The 22,417-nt window shown below is 41.2% G+C and overlaps 1 protein-coding gene across 1 annotated transcript in view; it reads right to left on the minus strand.

Moving 5' to 3' along the window:
- Positions 1-22,417, minus strand: part of dlec1 (DLEC1 cilia and flagella associated protein) — a 212,489-nt gene that overhangs the window by 114,755 nt on the left and 75,317 nt on the right. Inside the window, exon 7 of the mRNA XM_067252169.1 lies at positions 8,621-8,802. Within this exon, the coding sequence (XP_067108270.1) occupies positions 8,621-8,802 (182 nt within the window). The remainder of the gene's footprint in view (positions 1-8,620; positions 8,803-22,417) is intronic.

Below are 22,417 nucleotides of genomic sequence, written 5' to 3' on the forward strand. Positions count from 1 at the left end.
AATTAGTCAATTATTTTAAATACAATTAAAATTCATTATTTCATAATCATTTAGTTTTTATAGGCTGTATTAATATATTAAAAATAGAGTCGGCTCTTCAGATATGCGAGCCAGCTCCCGACGTTCACCTTCAAGAGCCGGCTCTTAGAGCCGGATCGTTCGCGAACGACCCATCACTAATATTTTGATCTACTTACCAAATGACTCGCCATTGAAATCATCAGCATTCTAGTTTTGTTCTTATTCGCTGACGTTCTTTGTGTGATAGACAGACGAAAATGTCCAATGATACTAGACACAGAAATGGCTATATTTGATTTGCTTAGATGGTTTTGGGAGCAGTGTTCCCGCCTTCTTCTACGGAGACACAAAACTTTTTTTTACAAGTACACAAATCTTTTTCTTCTACGGAGACACAAAACTTTTTTTTACAAGTACACGAATCTTTTTCTTCTACGGAGACACAACTTTTATTTACAAGTACACAAATCTTTTTTGTTCTACGGAGACACAAAACTTTTTTTTACAAGTACACAAATCTTTTTTGCAAGTTACATTTTTTTTTTGCAAGTACACAAATCTTGCCCTCTTCTACGGAGACACAAAACTTTTTTTTACAAGTACACAAATCTTTTTTGCAAGTCACAAAACTTTTTTTTGCAAGAACACGAATCATTTTCTACAGAGACACAAATCTTTTTTGCAAGTTACAAATTGTTTTTACAGAGCTCGCTCTCCTGGCACTAATTTCACGCCATAACTTTGACCGATCTACGCCAGATCACTGCATGGCTCCTCCTCTCACCCGATGAAACGGTAGAGGTCTTCCAACTCCACTTCAGTTACGACTCCTACTGTATAGTTATTGTAGCCTACATCAGCTACCTAGCTAGCTTCACAATGTCTCCCTCCACTCGCAACTGCATCTTACCTGCAGCTGCGCTGCAATGATATTTAATTTCCATAGTGATGAGGGAGAGAGAGTCAGATGGCTGAGTGGTTAGGGAATCGGGCTAGTAATCAGAAGGTTGCTAGTTCGATTCCCGGCTATGCCAACCAAATGACGTTGTGTCCTTGGGCAAGGCACTTCACCCTACTTGCCTCGGGGAGAATGTCCCTGTACTTACTGTAAGTCGCTCTGTATAAGAGCGTCTGCTAAATGACTAAATGTAAAATGTAAATGATGAGGAAAGGAAAAATAGGTAGATTGATTTTGTGAAGAGCCACGCTGATGGAAAGCTTCGCATCAACTCCAACAGCCGCCTCTGCAGTGACCATTTCACGGCGGATAGTTTTAACATGGACCAGAGACGGACGGGGTTCACGGACACACGGCTTCTCTTGCAGCGAGGAGCCATACCGAGCATCGCCCTCCCGGCCGTTCCTCCTCCGGTCGCACCTGGACCATCCACCGCCGCCAGCAGTTCATCACTCAGTTCTGTGTGCTTGTTATAATTATACTAGATAACTTTTCCAGAGGTATCTCTGCTATGAGTTAGTGCAAACCGCTAACTTGATATTAGGCTACTCGGTGTAGAATGATGGTATTTTGGTGAAATGGTAGCTAATGTCTGCTGTCTCTGGTGTCCATTTTTACTGTTACAGCTCAGGGGAACATTTCATTTATATGCATCTGTATGTTTCACTCATTGAACAAATAAATTCTAATTCAATACGGTTTTGTTCGGCTTGACGTAGCGTCCATTATCTGGGTTGGAGGTAGGCACTAGGCAGCGAGGGGCGGAGCTTCAACTCCTTCAGGTATACTAGATAACTTTTCCAGAGGTATCTCTGCTATGAGTTAGTACAAATCGCAAAGTTGATATCACTCGGTGTAGAATGGTGGTATTGCCACAGATTCAACACCGGCCGTCACACATTGAGTTTCGTATGTATTAATTATTTTCTTTACGCTATTAAAAAGTCACAGCGTATTTGTTCAGCTGCATTTCCTTTCCCAGCTCTCCCTCTGTCTCTGTCACTCACACGTCTCACATACACACACACACAGCCCCTCCCCTTCGTGCACACGAGTCTGCCTCGCGTGTCATGAAAACAAGATCATGCCTGGAAGTTCACGAAAGGTTGGTATCTCATGAACACCTTTACACAATAAAAAATATGATATTTTCAATACAATGTTGTCAGTGTGTTAACGTTGGAGTCCCGACCTGACCCTTAGCAAACAAGCAATTGCGCCTTCTTTAGAACATTAGCTAGTCGCATGTTTTCGGTAAAATTCAGTTGGGTTGTCGAGGTAAGAACATTAGGCTATATGTAGCAGCTGTGAATCCAATAAACTTATTATAAATAATGTTTATTTTTATTTTTTTACTCTAACACTGAATGTTTGCTGCTTCAATCCAGATGAGAATAGAAAAGTACTTTCCGAAAAAGGCACGTATTGAGGATGAGGACCAGCCAGAACCGGAGGTATCAGTCTGAAACAGCTGAACAGTCCGACCAGTGTAGTTATTAATTTCTTTACAATATTTTCAGGCTTCAAGCAGTGCTGCTCAAGCAAAAAGACAGGGTCAGGGAGATAAAGAAATAGATTTTTTAGGCCTTGAAGAAAGAGTAGGAGAGGATGACAGCATCCATGCTGCTGTGAGAGAGCCAGCTGAAGAAACAGGTGAGGTGGACAAACAAGATGTAGAAACAGGCAGGTAAGAAATTAGGTTTCAGGACAAGGGAAATAATTTATATTCTTCTGTTTCTGGCAGACAGGACTTTGGCAACATCCAAAAGCACCAAACACAGGGGCAGTGGATTCAACCCTGAGTGGTTGAAAATGCTTCAGTTCAAGCCATGGTTGTACGACACAAAGCATGGTAAACTTAATGGCTGCATAATATGCTATCCTTTACAAATAATCTGAAATATTTTTTTATTGATTCTTCTTTTTATATGAAAAAAACAAACACAAAGCGTGACTGTGGAATGTCTGGCTATTTAGCTAATTTGATTATCAATGTACTTTTAAAGGGATGTTTTGTAGACTGTGAAGGCTGCACAAGCCTGTGCCGAAGAAAGGTGCCACAAAGAGGGCTTTTGTTGAGGTCGGGCCATTACCTACAGAAAAGACTATTTGGAGCGGCACATCACCACAGAGCACCACCAGGAGAGCATCAGATGCCAGGCATCTCTTGCATGTGGTAATTTCTGAGTCCAATAGCAGATCATATATAATAATAATATAACTTAATTTAGTATACGCCCAAATTATTTTCTAACAATTTTGGCATTTACAGGTGTCTCTGTAATGGACTCTTTTGAGCCTACTATTGTGCTAGAGCACGAGGCCATCATTGGTGGCTTCAAGTGCCTCTACTGGCTTGTAAAAAATGAAAAGGCCCACCACACCAACTGCTCAAAGCTTCTGAGCCTGGCAGAGCTTTTGGGGTGTGATTATTTTAAGAAGTTAAAGGTAACACACCTTAAGCTAAATGTCACCTATTATTTAATCTTTACTTTATTGACTGTACATTTTTAATAAGTTATAAAGTAAATTTTTTCCCTTTCCCAATTTCTAGATTGACCAGAGGAATAATTACAGATCTCATCGAATAATTGATGAGATTTTATCTCATGAAATTGAGGAGCCTATTCTGATGGCCATAAGAGCATCACAAGCAATTAGCCTGGAAATAGACGAAAGCACAGATGTGTCTGTGTCCAGGCAGCTTGATCTGCATGTCAGGTATGCATTTATTTTATTTGTCAAATTTACATGTTGGTCACTGTTGAAGAACTGTCGATACTAAATGCTTTTCTCACAGATACATGGATACACAGGGAAAGGTATTTAATCAATTTCTGGATCTTGTCACAGTTCCGGATGGAAAAGCTGCCACCATTGTGTCAGCTGTTAAAAAAGCGCTATTAGACAAAGGTATCCCAACAGAGAGGCTGTATGGGCTCGGGACTTATGGGGCAGCCGTAATGACAGGTAATTATTTAAAACCATGTGAGAGTATCTTGGCGGTTGAATCCTTAAATATTGTGACTAAATGTTGTTTTTTAAATCTAGGGCGTGGAAATGGGGTTGCAAAGCAGCTAACAGACAGCTTCCCTAAACGTGTGCCTGTGCCCTGTGCTGCCCACAGACTGGCCCTTGCCTGCAAAGACTCATCAAATAATGTGAAATACATGGCCACTTTCAGGAACCACCTGCAGGACCTCTACTTGTATTTCAGAAATAGTGCAAATCGTCAATCTGCCACTCTCAAGGCTGCATCCATCACCCTGGGTGTCAGTGACTTAAAGCTAAAGGTAATATTGTTCTGATACTAATAGTTATCTTCTGTCTATTCATAACTAATCATTATTGCATATGACATCTACAGGAAGTGAAGGACACACCCTGGCTCTCACAGCACAAGGTCATTGAGACCCTACAGAGGAACCTGAGTGCCGTCCTTGGAGCCTTGGCAGAGGAGGCAGAGGTGCGCAAATGTCCTGGGGCAAAGGGACTCTATACATTCTGTGCTACGTACAGATTTGTGGCTGCCGTGTACCTCCAGGCCGATGTTTTGCCTCACCTCGCCTGCCTGTCTAAAGTTCTCCAAAAAGCACATGTAAAAAAAATTACATATCAAAGAGCAGGTATGATAAATGTGCACAATCTAATTCAAATCTCCTTGATGTGATGCATTGAAATTATTGTTTGCATGTACTAAATGGCAGGATTTTTTTAAAATTTAGGTTCCTGTGACAATCCAGACTCTTAGAAATATCAAAGAAGCTGGACAAACTCCACTCCCTGGATCCTTCTTGTCTCGCCTCCATCAGGACCTTGATGATCCCCAAGGACTTGGAGCCTACAACATACAGCACGAGGAGGAGAGGGATAGGAGAGGGCGAGAGGTCCAAGATGAGTCAAGGGTGGGGCAATGGGACAGATTCCAGCGAGAGGTAAATGATAATTTGCTTAGTGCATGAGAAGTACAGCACTCTTGTTAGGTGAGCTTCACTGTCTTCACATGTGACAATATTAAAAAATGATTAGTGCAGGCCTAAATGGCACATTTGAAAACTTTTTAAAAGATAAGTAGTAGTCCTGAACATACTCTCTGGTTTGGCCATTGATGCCTATTATCAAAACTGAGTGTAGGCTCTTCCTAAAAAGATGCCGATCTTGTCATTGTAGGTCATTCACCCTTACATAACTGGCCTGGAAACAAATCTGGAGAAGAGATTCCATAATCTGGACATCCTTGGAGCCTTCCATGTCTTGGGGCCAGCTGCTCTAACAGACGACACAATTAACATCTCTCATCTGCAGACTCTTTCCAGGAAATGTTGCCCTCAACATTAGAAGGAAGTCATTCAGGAGTGGCTCTCGTTCAAGAACCATGTCCTTACTGGGATATTCAAGGTGAGTGAATTGACCTGACTGTTCACAACACACACACACAGTGTCGGAAATACACGAGGGCAAAGGGCAAAAATGCCCCTAAGAAATATCATTTTGCCCCTGATATCACTAGGAGAGGGGCAAAAATTGCCCCAAAACAAAAGTTTTGTAATTTTTTTAATCGATCCAGTATTTGCTTCAAAAACAACTTAAATGCGATGTTTGCTCCGGAGGCAGAAGCGCTCATTGCCACAGGAAGCAGCACTCATTGCTCGCTTTGTGACACATTTGACGTCAAACGCGTCACAAAGCAAGGGACTCAACAGAGGAGAGCCCAGGGGTGCGTTTCCCGAAAGCGTCGTAAGCCTAAATTGATCGTAGAATCCATTGTAGGACGGATCTTAGTTTTACTGGCCGTTCCTAAAGACATCGTAGCTAAAGTGTCTCTTGAAAATTCGTAACTCTTGAAAGTGCATAGATTAGCCTACTCCTTACGAGCATGTTTGGGAAACGCACGTAAGAAATATCGATGGTTTCGTTTTTTGCTCGATCGTTGCTACGATCCATCGTTATCGGGAAACGCAGCCCAGGCTGATAAGCCGAGTGCACCAGCTGGGCGTAAAAAAGTTGGTCTTAACTCCTACGTCGGTCTTAGCTACGTCCGACTTTGTGATTTGAATTTACACCAAGTGCACCAAGCTTGAGAGACAATGGTCGTAGCTACGCCTGGTTTTAAGATGCACGTCCTTGTTGAAAATGCGAAAGCGTCGATCGTTGCCAAGCAACCCATTTAAGAGCCTATCCAAAGCGCACTCTATAGCTGGCCTATCTCCCTTCAAAACAAGCCATGGATTAAAAAACAAAAACAAAAGAAAATACATTTCTGATAGAGAAATTAGAAAAGTTTTTGAGTTGTTTACTCAGAATAGAAGCGTGCTCACGGGGAAATTTAATAATAGGCTATCAACACAAACAAACAGAAACAATCAGCTTGGAAATCGATCACCAATCAAATTAACAGTGGATTTGTGCGATGACGGACGAATCTTTCTCGCCTTAATGCCCTTTCCATATGTTGCCTATAAACATGACGCGCTGCATGTGCGATCAAACTGTTGTACATTATAATTACCATGTAGCCTATATTAGTCCGATTTTCCAACTTACTTCATTACTTATTACTTCTAAATATAATAAGTTATAATTATAAAAATAAAATAACAATTATAACTTAATAGTTGTAAAAAAACAACAAATCTGATTGTCTGATTTTTTCTTTGTAAAAAGAATCTAAGAAAACACTTTGAATCTGTAGACTACTGCTTAAGTCTTATTTTTTCCATTTGGTGACAATTGCTCATATACTGTTAGCCTAAATAAGCATATTTATTATCTTGAACAAAGGTTAAATGTTATTTCACAATTTTCAAAAAGTGCCCCCAATTTTTTTTAAATGCCCCTGGATTTCAGTCAGTGGGGGCAATAATTGCCCCCCAAAAAATATGTAAATTTCCTACCCTGCACACAAACACACACACACTAATGCAATGACAAACCCTTATCTTTTAAGAACAAGAACCAGGAGGAGCTCTTGAGTTTACTGGCAAGTGAGTTTGATGAGTGGGCCAACCTCTACCCCTGCCTGAGCCTTCTTGCAAGCATTGCTCTGGTTATCCCTGTTTCCTCTGTAAACTGCGAACAGGATTTCTCAACAATGAACAGTGTAATAGCAATACATTGAAATTCCCAATGTCTTTATATTGGTGCATTTTGTATTGATAATAATTAGCATTTTGCTTTATCTTCAGGTGAAAACAGACCTCAGGAACCAACTTCAAGGAGAACACCTGGCAGCTTGCCTGATGATCTCCATCAATGGACCATCTCCTGAGGCCTTCCCTTATAATGGGGCATTAGAATCTTTTTTTAGCAAGCCCCGCAAAATCCATTGCTCTGACAAAACTTGCAGACTTTGCGCAAGTAAGCTGTAACAAAAAATAGTATAGGGTGTGGGTCAGCCCCCACACATTGAGGTTGGATCTGTGGGAAACACTGGTAGCTATATGCTAGAAGTAGCCTAGTTGGAGAGCTCACTGTCTGCTGTCTCTGATGTCCATTTTTACTCCTGTGTTACAGCTCAGGGTAACAAGCTTCATTTATATGCATCTGTATGTTTCACATGTTTCACTTCCAGGGAGGGGGCGGAGCTTCAGCTCCTTCAGGTGACATGCCCCCCCAGTCTCAAGCAGAGAAGACTGCTGATTTTCTTACGATTTCAAAGCCTAATTTAATATACTTGTCTGTGTTTTTTTTTCATTCGAATTTGGATGGGTAGTTAATAACACATTATTCTGTGGTGTGGTGAACTTGAAACTCGTTTTTAATTCCACTTTACAGGATCTTTAACCAAGAACACTTGTTATTTTCAAACCATTTGTTATTGAACTTGCATTTCCCCATGTTTCTAAGTTGAGTGGCTATCAACCTGTATTACCTGTATTGCCGATGATTTACGTCATCAAAAGCTGCGCAGTTGGCTACGCTCTGACCTAACCATAGACAACGCAGCGCATAGCCTACCGGAAAAAAAACATTCGACATGGCAGAAGAGATTGCCTGCATTTTCGCAGTGACATGACAAAAAAAACTAATTAAGACCCATCCAATCTGAATTTAAGATAATTTAATACTTTTTAAGGCCTTATTTTTAGGAAAAGTAATTTAAGACTTAAGACTTTTTAAGGACCCGCAGCCACCCTGGCTATAAGTAGGGAACACTGTCTCAGCACATCTAGTGTTAAACAATGACAATATGAAGACACTGTAGCAGTAATGCTACAATAAGAACTTACTCACATAATTTACACTAACACCGTGTCCTAACTGGATGCGAGTAGCGTGACGCGGTGCAACGTTTTTGTCAAACTTTTTGTTGGACGCCCTGTTTCTATTTATTTTTAGTCGCTCACTTTGAAAGCTATGTAGCACATGCTGTCATAGTAACGTGGATAGACTTAACAGAAGTGAATATGACGGATTCATTGTTGACAGAGAACATCCAATGCGAAGCGATAGTCGGACGCTCGCATTCAGTTAGGACACGGTGTAAGTAGCATGTCTTTGTATTGTTTTGTTGGTTATTGCTTGTCGTAAAGGCCCAGTTTAAAAAACTAATTGAGTCTCCATAGTTCTAGCATTATTTATTTTTACTGAGATATGTGGTTTACAGAATATATGAGACAATACCAAAAAACACCAACATACCTTTCTGCCATCACATGTTTTTCCCCCTGTAACATCTTGTCCACCTTCCCTGGCAGGACAAGGGATTTGCTCCCTTGCCCCGCATGGGGAGAAAGGTATCTAGGGTCGCACAAAAAATTGCAGCGATCCTTCAGTTTTTGCAGTGTGATCCTCTCCTCTGTCTGGCTCTTAGTGCTGGCCTCCTGTAAAATGAAGGGTAAAAATTTTAAGTGGCTTTTGAAAACTTAAGGCTGTGTTCACACTTGACTGAAGGCAGCGCATTTTTCCAAAAAACAATACGTCAAGTGTGAACACGGCCTAAGACAATCATTAAAAAAAAATGTTTTTAAGAACATCTGTCGTATCTTAAAATATATACAGCTTTGTAAAAAAAGAACTGTATGTACCCCCATGAGGCGAAGCACTATGCACCCCTAGCCATTAAGTGCATTATTTTATTCAACTCCACCTATTTATTTATTTTTTACAAATTTTGCTTGTTGGGCAACTACTCCCTGATAACTAATTGTTATCAGGTTGCTAGACATGATCAAATAGATAGTTAACATGTATTTGTGATGGAATTTCTAATAGAAAGGATTCGCAACATTTCCTTCTCTTGAAAAGACGATCCATAGATACAAGGTGCTACGGTGACTTCTAACTACACATGATGAATCTGGATGATGTTGCCTAGACAAATAATTTGCTTGTGGGCACATTCATTTGGAAATCAATTTGGTCTCACCCACATTGAAATATTCACATTTTACATTACATTATGTACATACATTGACATTACATTGGCGATGCTAATTCACCTAAATAAGTTAGCCAGTACATTACGACAATAAAAGTTTAAAAGAAAAAAAAGATCACATCTGTGTTTTTAAAAGAGTTTAAAAACACAGATGTGTAGGCCTATTGATTATCCCACATCATAAGCTAAACTTAACTACAGTATTACCATCAAATGAAATGTCTGATGGCTAGTTTCAGGATTTTGGAGGTGAAGTCTGTATGTTTTCAGGTGCATGACTTTTCCATTGCACTCAGTACTAAAAGCAAGTGGTAATGAAGCAGAAGGTGTTAACATTATGGTCACACCCACATCCTGGTTGTTCATTGGTGTTTGCATGGCTTCACACTGTGCTCATTTACTGTATAGAATGTTGACTAGACCTCAACTCTTTGTCTGCGCCTTAGGCAGTTCTCACAAAGCCTTCTAAGAAAAATTGCACGACCAAAAAAAATCCATAGATTTATTGAAAGATGAAGACCAACCTAATGGTAATGCTACCTTTCAGAGCCAGAGAGAAAGATGCGTTGATCAATGCCATTAAGTAAGCTGCAAACAGCCACAACAACAATAATACTAAATGAATCAATTAGCCACCATAAGATTGTATAAATATGTGATTGTTCTTGATGCTTATGTTCTTGCTAGCCTTCTAATACATTCTGAAGCCAAACGAAAGCGTTTGTCACTATTCACAAAATATTTAATTGGAAATGTTCTAATAACATATTTACATTTATGCATTTAGCAGATACTTTTATCCAAAGTGACTTCCAAAAGAGAGTTTTACAAAAGTGCATAGGTCACTGATCATAACAACGAGATAGCCCCAAACATTGTGGGTAGCCAAAACATGAAGCATACATTGTGAAAATGAAATAAGTCCCAAAGGGAAGAACCATAACAGCATGTAGTTGAACAAGTTACAATTAAACAATTTAACAACATGAACCTCAAAACGCAACAAATATATATTACACAGCAAGTACAATAGTTTTAAGTCAGTTACAACTAACCAACAAGACTCTCAATAAGAGTCATTGTGATCCTGAAACATCAGGTCCAGCCAATCATTCCTAAGTGACGTTGTACTCCCGGAACAAGTGCGTCTTGAGCCTATTCTTGAAGTTGGGGAGACAGTCAGTGTCTCTGATGGAGGTGGGGAGTTGATTCCACCATTGGGGGGCCAGACAGGAGAAGAGCTTGTGTTGGGACCGGGCGCTCTTGAGCGGTGGGACCCCCAGACGGTTGTCAGAAGAAGACCGTAGGTGGCGGGTGGGAGTGTAAGGCTGAAGGACAGACTTGATGTAGTCGGGTGCAGTTCCGTTCACCACTCGGAAGGTCAGTACCAGGGTCTTGAATCTGATAGGGGCCGTGATGGGAAGCCAGTGGAGGGAGATGAAGAGCGGGGTAACATGGGAGCGTCTGGGTAGATTGAAGACCAGACGAGCTGCCGCGTTCTGAATCCTCTGGAGAGGGCAGGTTGCGCATGCTGGGAGACTGGCGAGCAGCGAGTTGCAGTAGTCCAGCTTTGAGAGGACAAGTGCTTGGACTAGCAGCTGGGTTCAATGCTCAGACAGGTATCTCCTGATCTTCCGGATGTTGTAGAGGGTGAATCTTCACGACCGGGAGACCGCAGCAATGTGGGCTGTGAGGGAGAGCTCGTCATCCATGGTCACCCCGAGGTTCCTGGCAGAGGATGAAGGGGTCACCTTCGCAGATCCCAGGGTGATTGAGAGATCGTGGGAGATGGAGGGTATGGCCGGGATGATGAGGAGTTCTGTTTTGGTGAGGTTCAGCTGGAGGTGGTGCTCGGTCATCCAGGCGGAGATGTCTGTGAGGCAGGCCTCGATCCTAGCTGAGATCCCCGGATCAATATTTGCGACGTTTCGCTGTAGCGCCCACTTTCGAACACTCACATATGTGACACAACTCCTTAACGGGTTAACGTGTCACTTGAAATTTGAACTGTACTCCTAAATTTCTTTGTGTGGTCCTAAATGTTTTCATTTACATCCCACACACACTAGATACTCCTTGGAGGGAAAAAGGTGTAGAGCCTTGTAACAAATAAAAATACATAGTCTAGGTAAAGTTAGACATTTTTATCCTTATATTTTATTGGTGGCCAAGCCGCGAAGCGGCAAAGCCACTTAAGTGTTTCTACCTTTTCTTATTATTGGGTGTGCTCTTCGGCAAGGGCACAACCTTTGTTCTCTCACATATATATTCTTATTCTTTCTTTTCCCACCCCTAAGCCTCAGTCAATATTTGGACTACATAGACAGCGTAGATGTCAAAAGTTTCGTCTTGGTAGCAATTAAGCAATTCAATACTTGCATGTACAGTAAGTAATGTCACATTAAAGAATGTATTTAAACTCAAACTTGTGTGGTGCGTCGCTGTCTTCAATGCCACAGCCTAAACTTTATGTCAAAAGAAAGTTTTTAATTTCCGTCGCATTCAAACAATCCCCTCAGTGTAGTTTGGCTAGCAACAGCAGCTAGCACTAGGTTACAGTAGCTTGCTCATAGGACAATTCAGCTTCTCCAGGCAGGGCTCTAGACTGAGACCAAAAAGTCGCTTTTGGCTTTGTTACTGACAATGATCGATTCCAGCAAACGTTTTTTGAATTAGCATTGCCCCTAAATAAATATCAAGCTTATTTACGTGTTTGGGGGCATATTTTCAGTCAGCAGATGGTACTAGTACTGTTTGAATCGCGATTCCATCTGAAAAATACTGCCGGTGACTACGTGGTTAGAATAGCTTGTTTCAAAGGGGGTTCAGCTTGTTTATTAAATGGACCCATCTGCAACCGACGCAAGCAAGCACACCCTACAATTTCCCAAGAAATTGTATCCTCTCTAGTTGGTAGTATTATTAGGATTCCTCCGTGAGGAGGAAACCTATTGTTATTGTTAGTTTTATTGGTGGCCAAAACGCGAAGCAGCGAAGCCACTTAAGTGTTTCTACCTTTTTAGGGGCCAAGCAGCGAAGCTGCGAGGAACCTATTGTATTTGTTAGTATTATTATTAGGATTCCTCCGTAAGCAGGAAATCTATTGTTATTGTTAGTTTTATTAGGATTCCTCCATAAGGAGGAAACCTATTGTTATTGTTAGTTTTATTATTAGGATTCCTCCTTAAGGAGGAAACCTATTGTTATTGTTAGTTTTATTATTGGGTGTGCTTTGCCTTCGGCAAGGGCACAACCTTTGTTCTCTCACATATATATTATTATTATTTCTCTTCACACCCCTAAGTCTTCGTCAATATTTGGACTACATAGACAACCTAGGTGTCAAAAGTTTCGTCTTGGTAGCGATTGAGTTGCTTGTATTTTTATTTACGTTCCGTTGCATGGTTTAGGCTCAAGTTAAGTTTTTGTGGCGAAAAGTGAAGCTAACGGTGGCTAATTTCCTAGCCACAGTCACTGACGTTACTAACGTCACTAATGTCACGAAAACACGCGTGACTACCTGTAGCAGAACATTAGTTTCGCATCTGTTAACCTGGGGGATAGCTAGGCTAACTATAGCTTTACTGCAAGGCAGCTGCAGAAACGCCACAAGCAAAGAGGCCAGGGTGATAACTCATTTTACATTGTGACGTGAAACACAATTGTGAAATGTAATGTACAATATTAGCTGATATTATTAAGGAAGTAGGCCCACATCTACTTTCGGAAACGGTAGTCTACTATTTCACTGAAGCATTAGCATGACGTTAGCCTCTGTTGCCCGGGAAACACATACTATAGTGGTCTATGATGCATCTGTTTTCAATCGTTAAAATAAACATTCCTCACAAATACATTTTCGTTGTAGGATTTATTATGACATTACAAGTAAACGATTTGTTGGTGAAATTATCATTACCTGTGGTTTCAAACCAGTGTTGCTCACTGCAACGCTGTAGCCTACGCGAGACACACTACAAAAACATCTACACAGCTGTTTAGGAAGTCAAACGGCGACAGAACATGTTCGGCACTGCCCTTACTTAAATCAAAAGCCTTTGAATAGGTGAAACTATCTGACTACTAACCTGAACTTCATTACCACAGCCTAAACTTTGTCAATCTGTTCATGAAAATAATTAATTTCAGCCTAAATCGTACAACGGAACGTTAAATCGAATTCAACCAACGCAATCGCTACCAAGACGAACACAGCAGTAGTCTAGTACTGTACTGTCTGTAGTAGTAGAATTTACCAGGGCAGCTTCTCCACACAGGGCTATATCGCATTTTGCGTTGTTAATGACAATGATCGCTACCAGTGAGCTTTTTATGAATGAGCGATTTTCCTTTAAATAAATGTCAAGCTTATTTACGTTTTTGGGGGCATATTTTCAGTTAGCAGATGGTACTGTTTGAATCGTGATTCCATCTTCTACTGCCGGTAACGTAGTAGAATAATCTTCAAAGGGGGTTCTTTATTAATGAATGAATGCAATATGAGTAGGCTAAATGCCTGAAAATATCATGAGAAGGGAAAAACTTAAAAGGACGTTTAACCCTTGTGTTATCTTCGGGTCATTCTGACCCATCAGTCATTGTGACCCACCATCGTATTGCGACAACTTTAACGCATACAAAAACAAAGTGAAGCATTTTCTTTTAACCGTTGGGCTGTCTCAGACCCCCAACATTGCGAAGGTTAAAAGAAAAATATTTTTATTTGTTTTTGTAATAGGTAAAATTTGGTAAATGCAACAATGGTTCGTTATGAACCTTTGGGTCATGTGACCCGAAGGCAGCACAAGGGTCATAGAGATTAGGTCAATTTTTACACCGGTCTGCCAAATTTAATCGTTTTGATTCAACTATTACCCCTTTTCCACCAACGCATTTTGGGGGCCGGCACTGCTTAATTGCAGACCAGTTCTTTGACAGACTGAGAACCGGAAAAGTGGTTCGTAAGTGGTTCGTACGTGGTTCGCAAAAAGCACCACTTCGGAGCTGGGCTAGATTGTGAACCAAGAAAGAACCGCTTGCGTCAGGGGCGGGGTTACCGTGACCAACAAGACAAACAGAATCCTTTGACCGCCAATGCAAGTTTTTACAATTCATATTTCAGCTAAACGGTACTTGTAAATCAGCATCTGAATTGAAATGTAACGAGAAGTGGGCAGTGTAGTTGCTGAAAATTTGCTTATTTTATTGATGAAACTGCTCATTTGTAAATTTGCTCCGACTTTTCGATAACCTAGCTAGCATCGCAGTGCAGTGCAGACACTAGTTGCTGCGTTTTATCATAATCCTATCAAATGAGTGAAATGACAAACACAAATGTTATGAGCTATTGAGCCTATATTTAACACAAATGTAATACACAAGCACTATACAGCAAAAGTTTATAAAATGTTGCGCTGATAATGCCAGTGTCGTCATACTGCTGCGAGTCCAGGGTATTGCGCAATAGCCAAAAAAACACGTTCTTCGGATTAATAAACAGCCTTTAGACAGGCTCTGCTTTGTGTTTGGCGCTGCCGCGCTAGCGTTGCTAGGAAAGATGAGACGTATACAGTGACGTAATGACGTGGCTCTGTGGTGGGTCTTTAGCCCATGGAAAAGCAAACCGGTTCTTAGTAGGCTCCATTCTTGAACCAGCTCCGAACTGGCTCTAGCACCAGTTCCGAACTAGCTCCCGGTTCACTTTGGTGGAAAGGGGGTATAAAAGGCTGCCTCTTGCAGGGGAAATGAGAAGACATCTATTTCATTCTACACTTCACTCGTATTTTGAGTTGTAAATGAGCAGCAAAAAAATATGCTTTTAAATCTATGTAATCTTTATAAATATTAAGTATGCAATTTTATAAAGAATATACAGAAATATCAGTTGTAAAAATGGACCCCCCTGTGCAACCGACGCAAACAAGCACACCCTACAATTTCCCCAGAAATGGTACCCTCTCTAGTTATTGTTGGAATGCTGCTTCAGCATTCCAAGTATTGTTCTTTGAATCTTTATTGTTGGAATGCTGCTTCTCATTTCCAGGTCCACCTTACAGGATCTTTAATATAAATCAATATTCATAATATTTTTTACATGGGTTTCCAATGGAGTTCTCTTTCAAATCCTCTCAAACTTCTTCAACTTCCAAATCCTTCTTCTTCCTCAATCTTTCAGCTAGAGCCACCATTTAAACTTTAAAATGTTGTCAAAACCCTAAACTATTTTTAAATATTTCAGCTTTTTGATATCTATTCAACTTTTTTCAATATCACTGATTATGTTTCATGACTTTTTCAAGCCGTTTTTGAGATTTACATGGGTGTGTACGTGAAACCCTAGAGTGCAGACTGAAATGCTTAGAGTGGAGGCCTGAGCTTCGGATGTTGTTGAAAAAATATTTCTAGTTTGCCAGCATTGCCACAATTTTCGCTCTTCATGCTTCATTTTTGGATCAATAGATAGCATTTTGTGCTGGTCGTAGACAGTTGTCTGTTGAATCCAACAGACGTACACATTTGTTCAGAGCCCCATGAAAGCGAGACAAAGTCCAACTCTCGCCCCATAGAGACCAATGCAAATCTGGTGACAAAATCGTCAGAGAAAGCAAAAAGAACAAGATTTTAAAACTGCCGGTAGAGTCGTATTTCTGACCGCACAGACATATAAAGGACATCTCTGGTTTCGGCAGAGTCTTGGGTCTCGGAAAATATCGGAAAATATATCGCAAAATTATTTTTGGGATTGGACGTATAGTTTTGCATCTAGGTTAACTTGTTTGAGGTGTGGATTCTAGCTACATTTCTGTTATTCTCTGCCCTCAGCGCATTAGCAATCATAGCTGCACCATCACAGTGGCAACGACAGACACGCACCACTCAGTCTCTCACACAGGTGATTTGTATTAGCTTATTAGTGGAGTCACAAAACAGAGCTATTCAGTCAACTCGTCTCATTAAAAGACTAAGAGCACTATAATTTCAGCTACTAAAACGAATATACTACTTCTACTACTGCTACAGTTTAACAGTTCAGCTTTCAGCTTCTCCCGCATTGTAGGTTATTTAAGCTCTTAGCTTTGTTAGATGATGCAGTTCAGCTTCCACACTGCCTCTTGAAATTCAACTATTTCTTCGATTGCTTCACAACGTTCAAACTTATTCTCCCGCATTGTATTTAAGCACTTAGCTTTGATAGATGATGCAGTTTAGCTTCCACACTGCCTCTTTTGTGTGACTCACACATTTTTGAAATTCATTTAAGCTTTCAGCTTGCGGGTATTTTCTAATTCTGTAGCCTATTTTCAGCAATGAAAAAAAAAAAAAATCATATTTCAGCATTCCAACGCATTTTCTGCAGGAAATGCACTTTCTAGTTATTTATCTTCTATTTCTTCCGTGGAACCTTTCAGCGCCTTCAAATCTTCAGCTATTAAAACCGTTCAGCTATCAAAATATTCAGCAGTTTCAGGCCATGGGTGCTATGACTTTTCAGCTTTGTACCTGTTATGCTTGAATTAATATAAATCAATATTCATATATTTTTAACATGGGTTTCCAATGGAGTTCTCTTTCAAATCCTCTCAAACTTCTTTAAACTTCTTCAACTTCCAAATTCTCCTTCTTCCTCAATCTTTCAGCTAGAGCCACCATTTAAACTTTAAAATGTTGACAAAACCCTAAACTATTTTTAAATAATTCAGCTTTTTGATATCTATTCAACTTTTTTCAATATCCCTGATCATGTTTCATGACTTTTTCAAACAGTTTCTGAGATTTACATGGGTGTGTACGTGAAAGCCTAGAGTGCAGACTGAAACGCTTGCCACAATTTTCGCTCTTCATGCTTCGTTTTTGGATCAATAGATAGCTAATTTTGTGCTGGTCGTAGACAGTTGTCTGTTGAATCCAACAGACGTACACATTTGTTCAGAGCCCCACGAAAGCGAGACAAAGTCCAACTCTCGCCCCATAGAGACCAATGCAAATCTGGTGACAAAATCGTCAGAGAAAGCAAAGAGAACAAGATTTTGAAACTGCCGGTAGAGTCGTATTTCTGACTGCACAGACATATAAAGCACATCTCTGGTTTCGGCAGAGTCTTGGGTCTCGGAAAATATTCTTATTGTTTGGATTGGACGTATAGTTTTGCGTCTAGGTTAACTTGTTTGAGGTGTGGATTCTAGCTACATTTCTGTTATTCTGTGCCCTCAGCGCGTTACGGTGCGTTTACACTGCAGCGATGCGATGCGAGCGACAACATGTTTTCCATTCATTTTCAATGGAGCCAGGCAAATCGCTTGCGTGGTTCATTGTGGGTAGCGACGCGACGCGATCGAGTTGAGATTTTCTCAACTGTAGACAACCGCCTGGTGGTCCCACCGCTCAAGACCGCCCGGTCCCAACACAAGCTCTGCTCCTGTCTGGCCCCCCAGTGGTGGAATCAACTCCCCACCTCCATCGGAGACAGTGACTGTCTCTCCACCTTCAAGAAAAGGCTCAAGACGCACTTGTTCCAGGAGTACAACGGTACTTAGGAATGGTTCGCTTGACCCGATGTTAGTTTCCTCAAGGATCACAATGACTCTTGCTTAGAGACTTGTTGCTCTTGTGGTTAGTGGTAACTGATTTACATTTTTGTACTCGCTGTGATATATTGTTTTTATTATTGTTGCTTGCTTTTTCCACAGGTACACTTGCACTTATAGCGGTTCATGTTGTTTAATTGTAACTTGTTTAACTACATGCTCTTATGGTTCTTCCCTTTGGCACTTACTTTGGTTGTTCACAATGTGTGCTTCATGTTTTGACTACTCGCGACGTTTTGTGGCTATCTTGTTGTTATGATCAGTGACCTATGCACTTTGTAAAGCTCTTTCTTGGAAGTCGCTTTGGATAAAAGCGTCTGCTAAATGAATAAATGTAAATGTTTATGCAAATGAGGAGCGATCTTCGCTAGCGATGGCCAATGGCAGTGTTTTCTTGTTTCTCGTAACGTAGCAACCATGGTAAACATTTCTAGCTTTCAGTTTTTAAGATGGAGGAGAAACTAATCGCCTGTGTGGCTGCATATCCAGTCCTGTACGATACGTCTCTGTATTTGTACAAAGACATTAATAAAAAGAATGAGGCCAGGCACAGGTTTACCGACGTTGTCGGTGCTCCTGGTGTTTTTTTTGTACTTTGTACTCTCGAACAAAGTTACTCCCTGGTCGTATCGACAGATTAGCAGAGACTTTGAGTACTATAATAAAACGTTTTTACACATGTCAACGTGTATGTCTATTAAACAGTTTAGTATTTTGTATACAAGTTGTATTTTGATCGATGTTGCGAGTAAGTAAACCCAAGTCTGCACACTTGGCCATGACAACTACAACAGTGACTTTAGAGAACTACAATTCTACATTAATCTGTTTGATACGACCCCCGCGCGTGGTGAACTGTGGGAAGGCGAGCGATGGCAAGCGATTTGAGTCGCTGCAGTGTAAACGCACTGTTAGCAATCATAGCTGCACCATCACCGTGGCAACGACAGACACGCACCACTCACTCTCACACAGGTGATTGGTATTAGCTGATTAGTGGAGTCACAAGACAGAGTTTGATAGTATTTCAACCTAATACAATTTAGAAGAAGTGACTCTGCAAAGTGCTACTAATATCTCTTTTACTACTATTGCTAATGGAACTGTTTTATTCTATTATTTACGCCACTGAGTGCGTTTACTTGACCATGAGAAACCCGATTACTAGCAATTGTCGGTTTATGCCAATAATACGATTACTCCGTTTACATGTGTAATTAGTTATGCGATTACTCAATAAACGCGTCTACAAGATTATTTTTATTAATCGTTGTATGCTCCACGGACAAAACTTGCACCATCATCCTTCTGCAACAAAATTACGCCGTGTCTTTCTGTATCGGCCCTACTGCTGTATGTTTCATTCAATCAACACATGGAATCCTACTAAGAAAGCCGAGTAAACGCACTCAATGATAGGCTACATCTGCTACTGCTATTACTATCCCAACTATAATTTCAGCTGTTAAGACTATAATATTCTTTTTATGACTAGCTAGCCTAGGCCTACTTCTTCTTCTGTTTAACAGTTCAGCCTTAAGCTTATCCCGCATTGTATTTCAGCTCTTAGCATTGTTGGATGATGCAGTTCAGTTTCCACACTGCCTCTTTTGTGTGACTCACACATTTTTGAAATTCATTTCAGCTTGCGGGTATTTTCTCATTTCTGTATTTTATGCAATTTAAAAAATAATAATTTCATCTTTCAGCATTCCAACGCATTTTCTGCAGGAAATGCCTTTCTAGTTAAGCCTGACATACTAAGAGTAAGACATGTTTTATGTGGTTTTGCTCAGGAAAAACACTGCTTATGGCTATTGCACGTCAAGTTGATGCAGAGCACAAGGCCCTGGGGGGTGTCGATTAAGGAAAAGCAAAACTTATTTCGCCAAGTCTCACTTACTTTAGCGAGAGTTCCATTCCATTAAGGTGGCTTATTTTAGTTCTAGCTACGTAACCAAGGTAACTTGTACTTCGGAACTAGCCTGATCCGTATCAGGCTAAAAGTCAAGCTAAACTAAAATGTGTTGCAAATAGTGATGTGTCGTTCGTGGACGATTCGTTCATTTTGAACGAATCCTTACAAGGACTCGGGAGTAACGAGTCCTCTCAAAGAGTGATTCGTTCATTTTCTCGTGGCCACGCATCGGGACTGTTGCATAGGCTCGTCCAAATCATTCGTTCATTTCCCGACTCGGTCTTCGGGTATGAGTATTTGGATCATTTTTCACGTGACCTGCATAGGCTCTGTAGTGGTAGCTAGAGGAAACGAACGATTCGTTCATTTCCCGACTCGGTCTTTCTACGAGTCTTTAGATCATTTTTCACGTGACCTGCATAGGCTCTGTAGTGGTAGCTAGAGGAAACGAACGATTCGTTCATTTCCCGACTCGGTCTTTCTACGAGTCTTTGGATAATTTTTCACGTGACCTGCATAGGCTCTGTAGTGGTAGCTAGAGGAAACGAACGATTCGTTCATTTCCCGACTCGGTCTTTCTACGAGTCTTTGGATAATTTTTCAGGTGACCTGCATAGGCTCTGTACTGGAGGAAACGAACGATTCGTTCATTTCCTGACTCGGTCTTTCTACGAGTCTTTGGATCCTTTTTTCACGTGACCCGCATTGTATTTTTTAGTAGGAAACTGTTTCCTCATTCCCTTTCGTGTGGCCGCTGTTTTAGTAAGACGTGAATGATATTCGCTCCAGTCATCATACTGACTGGTTTTGTTATTGTCACTTTACATTTACACTTACAGTTTAGTGCAGTGTAATTGTTTGCCGTGATAATTAAATGCTAGTGTGATAATAAATGACAAAATCATACAAACTGTCATGATACATTATTTTAATACAGGAACTCCTTTTAAAATAGTATCTGCTGGTGAATACGATACGTGTTTGCAGTGGACGGATAGCACCCCCCCCCCCCCCCCCGTTGAAATGAACGAATGAAAAAAAAAAAATGATCCGAACTTCCCATCACTAGTTGCAAATAATTTCAAACAGAATCTCAAAAGACTGTTCCGTCGAGTAAATTACTGCGCGCAAAGCACTTTAGTCCGTGTTCGGAAACGTAAATTCAGACAAAGTGCAGACATGAATGATTTACGTGTTTACTTCATCTCTAAAAAATATATATTAATTTAAACAAACAAGAAATAATGTCACTTTAACTGTTTTCAAAAGCCATTGGTTAATTGACATAAAATAAGGCCTTAGAAACTAAGCAGAGCGTCTACACAAGTTACAATCAATTATGGCGTATCCGTTCTTTGACAACCCTGTGGTGGATGAAGGTGCTCAGATTATACAAAGAGCGTTTATCCCACCAGCCCTTAAGGGTCTTCAGAGACAGAAGTAATGCTTCCCTGACCAGTATCTGTGGAAGAAGTATAGGTTCAGCAGGCCCAGCATAGTTTACGCAGCTGTACCTGTTGTTCCCCCCGACCGATCAGGGGATCTCAGCTAGGATTGAGGCCTGCCTCACAGACATCTCCGCCTGGATGACCGAGCACCACCTCCAGCTGAACCTCGCCAAAACAGAACTTCTCATCATCCCGGCTAAACCCTCCATCTCCCACGATCTCTCAATCACCCTGGGATCTGTGACGGTGACCCCTTCATCCTCTGCCAGGAACCTTGGGGTTACCATGGACGACGAGCTCTCCCTCACGGCCCACATTGCTGCGGTCTCCCGGTCGTGTAGATTCACCCTCTACAACATCCGGAAGATCAGGAGATACCTGTCTGAGCAATCCACCCAGCTGCTAGTCCAAGCACTTGTCCTCTCCAAGTTGGACTACTGCAACTCGCTGCTCGCCAGTCTCCCAGCATGCGCAACCTGCCCTCTCCAGAGGATTCAGAACGCGGCAGCTCGTCTGGTCTTCAATCTATCCAGACGCTCCCATGTTACCCCGCTCCTCATCTCTCTCCACTGGCTACCTATCATGGCCCGTATCAGATTCAAGACCCTGGTATTGACCTTCCGAGCAGTGAACGGGACTGCACCCGTCTACATCAAGTCTCTCCTGCAGCTTTACACCCCCACCCGTCACCTACGGTCTTCTTCAGACAACCGCCTGGTGGTCCCACCGCTCAAGACCGCCCGGTCCCAACACAAGCTCTTCTCCTGTCTGGCCCCCCAGTGGTGGAATCAACTCCCCACCTCCATCAGAGACACTGACTGTCTCTCCACCTTCAAGAAAAGGCTCAAGACGCACTTGTTCCAGGAGTACAACGGTACTTAGGAATGGTTCGCTTGACCCGATGTTAGTTCCCTCAAGGATCACAATGACTCTTGCTCAGAGACTTGTTACTCTTGTGGTTAGTGGTAACTGATTTAAAATTGTTTGTACTCGCTGTGATATTGTTTTTATTATTGTTGCTTGTCTTTTTTTTTCCACAGGTACACTTGCACTTATAGCAGTTCATGTTGTTTAATTGTAACTTGTTTAACTACATGCTCTTATGGT

This window comes from Osmerus mordax, chromosome 15 (assembly GCF_038355195.1).
Source record: "Osmerus mordax isolate fOsmMor3 chromosome 15, fOsmMor3.pri, whole genome shotgun sequence".
Lineage (NCBI taxonomy): Eukaryota > Metazoa > Chordata > Actinopteri > Osmeriformes > Osmeridae > Osmerus > Osmerus mordax.